The 12,545-nt window shown below is 53.5% G+C and overlaps 1 protein-coding gene across 2 annotated transcripts in view; it reads left to right on the forward strand.

The window, feature by feature from the left end:
* Nucleotides 1-12,545, forward strand: part of LOXHD1 (lipoxygenase homology PLAT domains 1) — a 154,144-nt gene that overhangs the window by 106,961 nt on the left and 34,638 nt on the right. For both annotated transcript variants that reach the window (XM_047697662.1, XM_047697663.1), the window contains exons 27-31: nt 2,522-2,638; nt 3,560-3,722; nt 7,345-7,499; nt 10,949-11,158; nt 11,275-11,410. In XM_047697662.1, the coding sequence (XP_047553618.1) occupies nt 2,522-2,638; nt 3,560-3,722; nt 7,345-7,499; nt 10,949-11,158; nt 11,275-11,410 (781 nt within the window). The remainder of the gene's footprint in view (nt 1-2,521; nt 2,639-3,559; nt 3,723-7,344; nt 7,500-10,948; nt 11,159-11,274; nt 11,411-12,545) is intronic.

Here is a 12,545-nt window from a genome sequence, read left to right on the forward strand (position 1 = left end):
TTCATCAACGAAATACCCGCTAATCAGCAGCTATAATTGGCCAGTAATTTGTTGCTAAGTTTTTTCTTTTTCCTTTTCAAACCTCATCGGCTGCTGGGGGAGTGTGAGAGTTTGGAAACACATGAAAAAGCTTTGTGTCCCCGTCTCTCCATGTCTCTTTTCCGACTGATCTTTAGGTGAGACATAGAGCGCTGGGTCACAGGCACATGACCCCGGGTTCTAGCTCTGGCTCTGGCTCGGACTCTGAACAAGCCTCTCCCTCCCTCTGTGGCTTTGTCCTAAGACACAGGGAGTCACTGGGAAAGTAGCAAACATAACTAATACTAATTTCCCCCTGCCTTGTGCCAGCCCTGCTCTGAGCACTTAGAGTCCTCGTCACCATCCCCTGTGCTGGTGGTATGATTATCACTTTGTCTGGCTGAAATGGCAAGTTAGGAAACTTGCTTGGGACGTCGTAATGAACAAAGGGCAGAGCCAAGATTGAGACCCGAGCAGCTCCATTCCAGGACCTTGTCCGCTTAGCTCTTCCACCTCCTGGGAGAATGCCAGGATTTCCTCTGACTCTGAGTCTCTCCCTGAGGCCCACCACCCATGGCTAGCAGCCTCTCAGTGGCCTCCTTGCTCGCTGAGCCTCACCGCCGAGATGGTCACCCTGACATGGCATGCCTGGCCGAGTGGCTGGATGGTTGAGTCTCCAGAAGAATCAGTGAAGCCAGGTCCACACATCTCAAAGCTCAGAGATGGGATGGGGAAGGAGCAGAAGAGGCCCCTGGGCAGAGGGAGAGGCAGGTGAATCTTCAGTCCTCCATGCAGCGGGCAGCTTAATGCCTGCACGGGGATCTTCTGTGGGCCAGGGGTTTCCTCCATAGCTTCTGTGCCTCTCCCATCGTGAAGGAGTGAGTCCTCCTTAAAAATGTCCAGAGCAGGGGCGCCTGGGTGGCTCAGTGGGTTAGGCCGCTGCCTTCGGCTCGGGTCATGATCTCAGGGTCCTGGGATCGAGCCCCGCATCGGGCTCTCTGCTCGGCAGGGAGCCTGCTTCCTCCTCTCTCTCTGCCTGCCTCTCTGCCTGCTTGTGATCTCTCTCTGTCAAATAAATAAATAAAATCTTTAAAAAAAAAAAATGTCCAGAGCACTAACGTCAGCCTGAGGCCACCGATCTGTGTTTAATGATCAGACTGCCCTCGGGGGCTCCCAGGGGACAGCACTTCTGTGGGGAAGCGAGGGTGAGCTAGCTGGTAGGGAGCAGGGGCTGGGGGCCAGTGCTGCAGACAGCAGAAGCTTGTTAATTCTCACCATTTCTAGCAGTGTGGTGCCCTGCTGGTCCCAGGAGAGAATAGTTGCCAAAAAGAACCATGGCTGGGATCTTAGATCTCGAAGTGACCTCAAGGGACTATCATGCCTCTGCCTTCCTTTGAGTAAGACATTGTTGTCCCCCATTTTATAGAGAGGAAAGTTGAGTCCTGGAAGGTCAGGTGCATTGCCTCAGGTTACATGGGTCATAGGTGGCAGGGCCGTGGCCCCAACAGGGAAGGATGGGGATGGGGATGGGAGTTGGGGGACATTCCTCAAGCAGTCCTGATGAGCCTGCTCTTGGCTGCCCACTGTGGTGCGTGTGTGTGCGGGGAAGGAAACCCGTGGTTGGAAGCAGTTCCGTTTCACTCAGAGGTCACTTGTCTGTGGTTCTAGAGGCTTTGCGTTTGATGAATGACTTCATCTATCATTCAGATGCCATTCACTCGCCACAGGAGTCACCCATCCCAGAGCTGACTGCTGTCTCCAAGCACTGAGAACCTGCCCGCACCAGCCAGGTGGTCCACTCTGCAGAGAGGCTGCAGAAGTGCTGCGGTGGGGGACAGGGGTGCCATGGGATGCTATAAGGGCCTGTCATAACGAGATTTGACTTTCCTTAGGTGGTCAAGGGGGCTTCCCTGGGGAAGTGATCCTTGATCTGATACCTGAATGGTGAGGTTGAGGTTTAGGTAAAGAAGAGGAAAGTGGAGGGGCAGGAGGAGGCTGTGCAAAGGCCCCATGGCAAGAGAATGTTGAGTTTGAAGGACTGTAATTTGAGGCATATAGAAGAGGGGCAGTTGGAGATAGAGGGGCTCTTAGGAGCCAAGAAGAAGGTCAGGCTGGCAAGACAGGGCATGGACAGATCCAGAACTCATCTTCTGATATCCAAGTCTGTTCTCAAGCCAGCAATGAGCTGCTGCCATGGTAAGTAATGGACGGAGAGGTGGGCTCCACCATGCAAAGGGGGACCAGTGTCCCAGAGATTGACTGAATTGAGTTCTGGAGTCTAGGCTGGTTTTAAGTGGGGAGAGAGGAAGGGAAGCCTGAGCTTGGTATGCATAGAGGAGAGTAGGGGCTGGCTCAGCCACACAGGGGGACATGCTGGGAAAAAGTAGCCCCTGGACGTTCAAAGGGACGCAGGAACAGATGTCCTGAGGAGGCAGGATTTTGCTGAGGTCCTACTTTCCTGGAACTTTTGGCTCCCACCTGGCGCCTTTTCTCCTTCCCACAGTTAGAAGACGTGGGGGAAATCATTGAGAAAATTCGGATTGGCCATGACAATACGGGCCTGAATCCTGGCTGGCACTGCTCCCACGTGGACATCCGCAGGCTCCTCCCAGATAAAGACGTGAGTTCCTGACTCATCTGTCCTGCTGTTTCTTCTGTCGCTTTCCAGAGGGATTCGAGGCTGATTGCTGATAAGAGCCTGCATCCTTATGGGGCACATGGGTGGCCTACCTGGCTAAGTGTCGGACTCCCAGTTTCAGCTCAGGTCATGATCTCAGGGTCAAAGATCGAGTCCCGTGGCGGGCTCCACACTCCTTAAGGAGTCCGCTTGAGATTCCCTCCCTCTCCCTCTGCCCCTCCCCCTACTCACTCGTGCTCTCTCTCTCTCAAATAAATAAAAATTAATCTTTAAAAAAAAGAAAGAACCTGTAGCCTCATTAAGTTGAGGTAAAATCTGAGGACAATTCACCCAGTTTACCAGTTTACCCAGTGTAGGAACCAGCTCAGGTCCAAGGCAGAATCTTTTAGAACCTCATTTAGGGGGTCGGGGAGGATGGTCTAGGCAGAGCTGTCCCTATGCCCCACCCCCAGGGGCACACTGCTAGTGAGTGACCAAGCATGCCATTCCTGCTGCTCAAGGTCAACTCATTGAAACCCAGTGGGACAACTTGGCAAACATCCTGAAACCACAGAATTCTAAACATGGAAGGCAGGTCTCAGGGGTGGCTGTGGTTGAGAGATTTGAGAACAATTTAAAAATACTGAGCCCCTCCCCTTACCATGGAATCTGAGTCTGTGGGATGGGGTTCTCATACAATCTTTAAGTGACCCTGGGGACTCTGCTTTCAAGAGCCAGCCCCGATGCAATTGAAGACCAAATCTGTTGGAATCAGAGCAGAGCTTGGCCTCCCCTGTGGCTTTTGCATTATCTATGGGGACCATGACCCTTGTTCTTGGTCCCCGTGAGTGTTGACGTGCTGATGAACCACTGAAGTCGGAAGGGTCCACACTAAGGAATTTTCCTCTTGCCTCCTCACCCCAGGGGACAGAGACCTTAACTTTCCCTTGTGATCGATGGCTTGCCACGTCAGAGGACGACAAGAAGACCATTCGAGAACTGGTCCCTTATGACATCTTCACTGAGAAATACATGAAAGATGGGTCCTTAAGGCAAGTCTACAAGGAAGTGGAGGAACCTCTGGACAGTAAGTGTGACGCCCTCCGTATGGTCAGCCGTGGCCCCTCGCCCCCTGTCAGGCACCTACCCCATGCCAGGCCAAGTGTTTGTGCCAGGACACAGGGTCTGTTATTAACTCCAGTCCGTGGAGAGGGGATCTGAGGCCCACAGGGGGCTCTAAGCTGCCCATGTTCACACAGCTGATCAATGGCGGGCTGCGCTTCAGGGTCCTGGCTGTCTCACAACACGTCCTTCCCTGGCCTCCAGATGCCTGCTCTCCTATGTCTGGATCCCCCTGGCCCTTGGGCTTCCCTCCTCTTCACTGATTCTGCTACTCCTCTGCAGGGCTCGGTCCTCCCTGCTCTGGCGGGACCCATCTGTCTCTCCTGGGTATGAACCAGGAAGCACCCAGGACGCGTGTGTAGCTAGAGCTGCGCCCAGGGCTTGGGTGTGGCCCCCGAGCGTCCAGAGCCGTGACTTTCTCCTCTCTAAGGGCAGTTACCTCTGCCCACTCCTCACTGGGGTTCCCTGCAGGCTCTGCATCAGCCTGACCCACCTTTCATGCGCTTCTTCCTTTGCTCTTGGGCCGTTCTCCTCTCTCGTTTCTCTGCGTGGCCCCCTGAGCGCTGTCGTCCTCTCTGCGCCAGGTGGTGTTTCACCTGAGGTGGCGTTCCTCAGACTCCGTCCTTGGCCTTCTCTTCCACTTTCTTTTTACGTTGTGTGGGCACACGCACGTGTAAGTGCACGTGCGTACATTTGTACGTACATGCACACACATACACACAAACACCTTCTTCCCGGACCATGGGGACAGCCGCACCTCTTTTCTGACCAGCGATGCCGCTGTCCCATCAATCCCCAGGTTACTCGGTGAGCCCCCAGTGAGCTTCAGCTGTGTCAAAAATCAAACTCACGTGCAAAAAACAGGCTTTCCGCCACCAATGACACATGAAAGAATACCAGCGATCTCCCCACGGGGGGCAGTCTGCGCGGATCAGAGACACTCTGGGAGCTTGGAGATCCAGCTCATATAGGTTGCATCACATCTGGACTTGGAAAAAAAGGGAGGGAAATCCCAGATTCCAGGCCCCATAAGGACCCAGCGGGGTGTAAAGCAGCCATAGCTCTAACATTTCCTTTCATCTCAGTTGCCACTTGCTTAGAAATAAAAACAAGTGTCGCCTCCGTAATGTGCCTTTCCCTACCCAAATCCCTTTGCTATTAAGTCTGGGGGAGAATTCCCTTTTCTACTTGGATCCCAGAGGACAACCCAGAAAGCTGTCCCAGCGGCACACTTGGGCTGTTCTGTATTAATAACATGCCACAAGCCCACTCTGTGCCTGGTGATGTTTCTAGGGAAACATCTCTCCACTGAGAGCTGTGGGGCTTGGGTGGGACAGGGAGGGGGGAGGATCCAGAAATAGCTGGATTTGGCTGCACAACTGCATTGCTCAGCGCCCAGAAACTGAATCAGTTTTCCATTCCCCAAGGACTGGAAAGAGCAGCGGGGGGTGGAGGAGGGGGAGAAGGGGGGGCCATTCAGCCACAGCCCCTGGTGACACAGCACCCCACTCTGCACCAAGGGCTCCGAGAAAAGGTCCTACGTCAGTGTGGAGCAGGGCTGAACGCACAGCCAGGAAGTGCAGGGGAGGACAGTCGATTGTTGTGTCTAAACTGTGACAAGATTCTCAATGTCACCTCCTGTCAGCAGGAGCCAGAAAGACCTGGGTAATGTTGACTCTTCAACACCAAAGAGGAGCTTTTATTTATTAATGCAACGCATGAAATGCTAACGGGTGTTGCACTGAGCTGATGAGGCAGGGGTGGAGGGCAGCGTGACTAGTCCTGGTTCCCGGCCTGGGTGGGGACAGGCCCCCGAGAGCCACGCTCACGGGCACCATGATGATCTGTAGAACAGTGCTGGGCAGGGAGGGTGGGTGGGGAGAAGGCTTGGAAAGGGACTTTCAGAGTTCAGGTTTGCAGGGGAGTTTGTGATATCTAGTGAGAGCGGACATGTCCTCTAGGTGACAGGGCCGTGGATCTGAGCCAGGAAGGAACTGGGCTGGAGATACAGAGTGGAGAAACTCACAGCTTTCAATGCCCAGGGTGTGCAGGAGGGGAGCTGAGGGAAGCGGATAGAACCAGGCATCTGAGAGGCGGGAAGGAGATTAGGAACGCGTAAAGCTGCTCCAGAAGGAGCGACCAGAGAGGCAGATGGAGAGCAGGGGAGAATAAACGCTGTGGAGTCCCAGGGAAAAAGAGGAGAATAATAGGAACCACGGGGTGGGCGTGAACACGTTCCATAACCATGAGTATGAGCAACTCACTTCACCCTCCTTTTCTCGATTTAATTAAATGTGGTCTGAGCCCACTTGCAGGGGTTGGGAAGAAAGTCCCTCCCAGTCACGACAGGGAGAGAGAATTCCTCTTTTTGATTTCATGAGAATCCTGATCCTCGAAGGAGGGGCCTGGTCCTTAGTCCAGGGCAGGTACTACGGACACCTGTGTCCTCCCACCACACGGTGACAGTAGCTGCTGGTTCTCCACAGACACAGAGGCGTAATTTGTCTAGGTGGCCAGAGACAACCTCAATCTGAGACCCTCTTCTTGGCCATGAGGCCTCCTTGCTTCAAGTTCCCAGATAACCCCCAGCCATCTCCCCGTAGGGGCTCTGTGTACAGATGCGGGGTCCCTGCCAGCCAAGTGGACTCCCAAGCCTGAGCTCCCTTGCAGGCTGGGGAAACGAACCTTCCTCCTGGTCTGGCCGCTCCCGCCCTCCACCTCAAAGCCACAATTTCCATCCCTCCCCTTGGGGACCATCCAGGGAAGTCCCCACTTCTTGGTCTGAAACTCCAAAGCTCTTGGGACAGACGCATAGTGGGAGGAGACAAAGAATCCTTACCCTCATAAAAATGCACAGCTCGCCTCTGCCTCTGGGGTGGAGGTCGGAAAAGGAGATACTTCACTCTTCTTCTGTGAGCCCACAACAGCAAAACGGAGACAAGACAGCATTTGTTTTTATTTTCCTTGATAATTTTTAATAACTGTCACACCAGCATTCCTAGAGCCCTTGCTGCAGACCACAGGAGGTGAAGGAGAGGGTGACTGACGGTCACTGGGGGCAGGCACCAGATTGCAGGGAGCGGAAGAATAAATAGAAATAAGGACATGGACACTATGGGGAAGCTATGCCTTCAAAAAAAATACTTGATTTTTTCCAAAGAGTGTTTAGCAGCAGCGGGCATGGATCCTGCTCACCCTCAAACAGGAAGGCATACTGTCGTCCGCTAGACGTAGTGACCACAGTGCGCCCACATGTTGGCCGGTCCCCTGTGTCCTCCCCCAAGCAGCACAGGCAGCTAGATGGGTAGATGGTTTGACAGCTGCGGGGGGAAGCCTCCGTCTTCCACGTCTTCGAGGCCACCCATGTCCAGAGGTTGGGCAGACTCCCTGCCTGCGAGTCCTTGTGGATTTGTAGCAGAACGTACACACGTGAACAAATAAAAGGCAGATGCTAACTCCTCCTCGGGGCCTGGGCCAGAGGCTTAACACCTCCTACAAATCCAGTTCCCTCCAGTCTAAAGTAATGCCATTCTTTTGTTCCCTTTGTCTGTCCATCTGTCTGTCTGTTGGTCTCACCGCCCACCCAGTTGTGCTGTACTCGGTGCAGATCTTCACAGGAAACGTTCCTGGGGCAGGGACGGATGCCAAGGTCTATATCACCATCTACGGAGATCTGGGGGACACCGGGGAGCGGTACCTTGGCAAGTCAGAGAACCGTACCAACAAGTTCGAGAAAGGAACGGTACGCGGGGCACACAGAGTTTACCCCCTTCCCTCCCCTTCCTAGGTCCAGTGGCCTAGGAGTCAGTTCCTCTTGGTGCCAGAGGCTGTCCGTGAACCTTGTGCGGCGTTGTGCTCCCTCATGTGGGTATTTACCCTTAGCAATTCCCCCTGCAGAGTGGCCGGTCTCCTCTCTCAGCCTGTGCACGCACCCTGGGTCCTGATCTGGGGTGGAGGTAGAGCAGGGGTGGGGTTTGCTTGAGGCCTGTTTGAGCCCCAGGTTGCTGTCTGTCTGGGGGTCAGGGGGAATCATCATCAGAGAAGTCAGCTCACTGTGGGCGGGTCTCCTCATGGAGATCGGTGGCCCGACCTGCGGTCTTGCCCGTGGCCGTGCACACATGGGGGTTCCTGCACCGACCGGTGGGTATTTAGCAGCGGTCTCCTTAAGCCGACCCTCACCTGGGTGTGGTCCTTGGTCTGAAATGTTTCCCACTAGTGAGAAGGAAATTTGCTGTGGAGCTAGGATAGCAGTGGCATCTCAGCGGGTCTGCAGCTGGCTGGTGACCCCATGGGCCAAGCCTGGCCTCTAGGTTCCAGGTTAGTCAGGCCCCGGGGCTCCTATTCATTTGTTCCATCACCCAGATAGAAACTCTTTACCTTTAGCTTTGGTTTACTGCTTCTGAAGTGGGAAGAGCAGTGTGATAGGTACTGTGCCCTGGGCTGATGAACAGGACAAGAGATGGAAGAACACTGTATCAGGGAGAAATAATTATACACACACACACACACACACACAAGCACACATGTAATTGTTTGCTGCACCCATAAAGTAACTAACGGGAGGTCTAACCACTTTGGACAAAATGGAATGCAAAGAGGTCAGGGACTCATGTGGTGACACTGACTAGCTGTGTGATCCTGGGCAAGTTACTTAACATCCCTGTGTCTCAGTTTCTTCCACCTTAATATAAGTTCACTGAATTAAAACATCTGAAGTGCCTAGCTCTTCGTTAATGCTGAGCATTGTTGAGGATTGGGGAGCTCACCTTCCCCTGCCTTTGATGGCGCCTGGAGCCGACCCCTGGAGAATGCATTGTAAGATAGGGGCGTGTGGCTCGCAGACGACAGATCCATGTGTCATTGTGGCCAAATCCACGGAGCCGGGCATGGAGTAGGCACAGCAAATATTTGTAGAGCACATTAATGAATGAACTTATAAGTGAAGGTGATGCAGTCCATTCCCTTCTGGGTTCAGGGCCAGATTTTGTCTCTCTTAGCAATTGTTACATCATATGAAAAATCTTTGATTTATTCTATTACCCATCCCTTTCTCTTCCTTTTCTCCTATCAAGGAGCTAGAGCCACTTCTGGTTTACTCACTGACGGTTTATGTGACTTAAATTTCACTGCTGAGCATCTAGCAGCTTCCATTTCTCTGACCATTTCCTGTACAAACAGAAGTCCCCCACCCTCCTTCCATGAGCACCACCCACCCACTTCCAGCCCAAAGCCAGGTCTTGGAGACTCTCCCTTCTGCACAACTCCTAGGTCAGCCCTAACAGCTCCTGAGCCCTTCCTTAGCTGACCTGGCTTATTGAACCCCCTGGGCTCTCTGCTCTGTGCCCTGGGCCTCCTCATCTCACCCAATCCAAAGCCGACAGACATGCAGCCCGCCGGGGATGCTCCACGATCCCAGATCCAGCCTGAGCCCTTTGCAGGATTCACGACCTTTCATGGCCCACCCAGCCAGCCTGTATGGAGCGTCCACTGCACAATGCTTTTTGCTCTCTCCTGTCTCCAAACTTTTTTGGGCATGTTCTCCACATCCAGGTTCATGTGCCCAGAGAAAATCCATGATGCTGTTCCCTGCTTTCAGTGTTTTACATACAAGACATCAGCCTAGATGAATGCTTCTTCAGCTCCCCTTTGGCGTGCAGTGGCGTACCTTGGAAATCTTTCCGTGTCAGGATTGTCAAGCGTAGATGGCTCATCCTTCGTCACCACCACACACATCCTACACACAGTATCGCCAAGGTTATTTAGCTGTTCCCCAAGCCCGGGACGGCGCGTGGCTCCCAGCTTTCCACTGTAGAAATTGTCCTGCAGTTGGGCGCCTGGGTGGCTCAGTGGGTTAAGCCGCTGCCTTCGGCTCAGGTCATGATCTCAGGGTCCTGGGATCGAGGCCCGCATCGGGCTCTCTGCTCAGCAGGGAGCCTGCTTCCCTCTCTCTCTCTCTGCCTGCCTCTCTGTCTACTTGTGATCTCTCTCTGTCAAATAAATAAATAAAATCTTAAAAAAAAAAAAAAAAAAGAAATTGTCCTGCAGTAGAAATCTTCATGCACATGTAAAGGTGTCCTCTCAGGACAGAAGCAGAGGTGGACTGGGTCACGGGCTGTGCCTGTTTTTGCCCTGACGATCTCAGCTGCTTGGCAGAGCACTGTGGCCGGCCCCATCAGCTGTGCACTGCTCACCTGCAGTCCACCTCCGCCCGCAGAGTGACCTGCCGGGCTGCCTTCGAGGCCCAGCCACCCCATCCTTAACTTCCTGCCACCATCTGAAGAGTCTTCCCAGGCCTGCCTCCAGTCCACAGACAGGTGGCTGCTCCCACACCTGGGCTGTACTGACCCACTGCTTCCTCTCCTTGCCCTGGGCTGGGAGGTCCCAACGAGGAGCAGAGGCTTGCTCCTCCTATCTGTGTCTGGGTTCCCAGTGCTCCGTAGTGACTCAGCACATCTTCCATCTTCTGGAAGAAAAGCACTGTAACCCAAGGCCACCATCCTCTCCCATCCTGCCCCAGGCTCCTGCCAGCCACATATAGCCTGTGTTTTGACTGAGCCCCACTCAAGGCCTGGAACTCTACCTCTCACTGAGCAATCCCAAAAGAATCCAAGCACCCAAGAGTGTCACAACCCTTTACTGAAGGGATAATCAGGGACCCAGAGGGCCTTACATCACATCCCACAGAACACCTGCCTGCACCTGCATTCCAGATGGTGTCCCGGAGCTCTCCTCAGCCTGGCCTCCACCAGAGCCTCTCCCTATTCTGTTGCCTCTCCTGGGCCTGGCCCAGAGGCTCCTTTGACTGACTCCCAACTTCCCCCCCTGGGAGTTTCAGGCCCCCATCCTCCCTCCAGCCCCCTACCTGAACTCATGCTGACACTCCACATCACCAAAGACATCCAGGTACTAGCACCAGGCTGAGCGTCCTCGTCTGCCCCACACCCACTCATAGTCCACCTTCTAGACATCCATAAGGGGTACTGCAGGAGGAACAGGACTGCAAAATGGGGCCATTGTGAAATGGAGGCCTCAGAATACCCAGTGCTTTGTGTTAGGGACTTGTGCCTGGAGGGCTCCCAGCTAGGAAGGTTTGTTCAGCCTGGCAGCTGAGGGGGATAGAAGGTACTGGATGGTTGGGGTTGCAGCGGGTTGGGCGCACCTCCACCGAGCCCGAACATCTGGTCTCCCCAGGCGGACACGTTCATCATCGAGGCTGCTGACCTGGGCGTCATCTACAAGATCAAGCTCCGCCACGACAACAGCAGGTGGTGTGCAGACTGGTACGTGGAGAAGGTGGAGATCTGGAACGACACCAACGAGGATGAGTTCCTGTTCCTGTGCGGGCGCTGGCTGTCCCTGAAGAAGGAAGACGGGCGGCTCGAGAGGCTCTTCTATGAGAAGGTGCAGGAAAGGCCTTAGCAGTGTGGGGTGGGGGGACTTGGCTCGCCACCATCCTCATGCCTCATGCTCTGGAAGAAGGCACCAGAGCTGTAGTGGGGCTGGGGTCTTCTGGGCAGGAGTACACAGGGGACCGAAGCAGCAACTGCAGCAGCCCCGCGGACTTCTGGGAGATCGCCCTGAGCTCCAAGATGGCCGACGTCGACATCGCCACAGTGACGGGGCCCATGGTGGACTACATGCAGGAGGGCCCGGGTAAGCCAAGCAGGGAGCTTGGTGGAGGAAGGTCAGGCACTTGTACACATGGTTAAGCTTTTCTTGGGCAGGCCATGCATTTGCCCCACTGTCCTCTGACTTCTACCTAATGCTTTATAATTCCCCCAGACTGCCTGTTTCCGTCCCACAACAACCTGCAAGGGGCCACGATCAGTCTAGTTGCAGAAGGGGGAACAAAGCCTAAGAGAAGTTAGGGGAATGATGCCCTTAATCCATTACCCACCACCAGGAGGGCATTGCGGTACTCTCCACCCTCACCCAGACTTGCCGGATATAGATTCAGCCCTCAGGGCCTGGGACAGTTCTCATAAGACAGAAATCAGCAGTGAGGACCCCTTGCGTGTCCGTAGAGTATCCTGTGGAGGATGTCAGCCATGCAGACTTAAGGCATAGTGTGATGCAGTGAGGAAGCAGAAGAAGTCCTAAGATGGTTTTAGGGGGATTTAAGTTCCATTTTTGGTTCTGACAAGAATATATGTAGCCTTGGACAAGTCACTCTTTTGGCCTCAGTTTTTCCCTACTCCATAAAATGATATTGTAATGCCCTGAAAATTTTTCCAATCATATTTTTGAGATAAAGCAGTTCTGTATTTGTTTATCCGACATTTAAAGTCACTGTCTGTTCAGCCGTCTTAAGTATAGAGCGTGAGCCATTCTGTTCCCTTCTAGGAGACCACGTTGGGGGGAGGGGTGTCTCTGGAGCTGGGCAGAATCAGTCATTTTATATTTTACCTTCTCGCTCTGTGACTAAATGACAGGACCCACAAGAAAGTGCTCCTCCTGAATTAAGTGCTATGATCAACTGTGAAAGGCCAACAGGGCCTCCTGTAAAGATGAAATAAGACTGTGGACAGGTGCAGAAATCAATGCTGGGAATTCCAGCCAGGAAGGGCCAGTTTGGAAACTTTCGAAGAGATACAAATTGCACAACGTATAACCATATTCCCTATAACCTGTGCCAGAGCACTGTCTCCCAAGATACTGAGGAAGATGACCCCAGAGAAGGGTTGCCAACTTGTATCAGTCAGTAAGTGCAAGTGACTGAAACAAGACAGTAGCTTAAACAAATGAGGGATTTTTCTTTTCTCTCACATGAAAGTTCAAAGCTAGGCCA

Source organism: Lutra lutra, chromosome 12, assembly GCF_902655055.1.
Source record: "Lutra lutra chromosome 12, mLutLut1.2, whole genome shotgun sequence".
Lineage (NCBI taxonomy): Eukaryota > Metazoa > Chordata > Mammalia > Carnivora > Mustelidae > Lutra > Lutra lutra.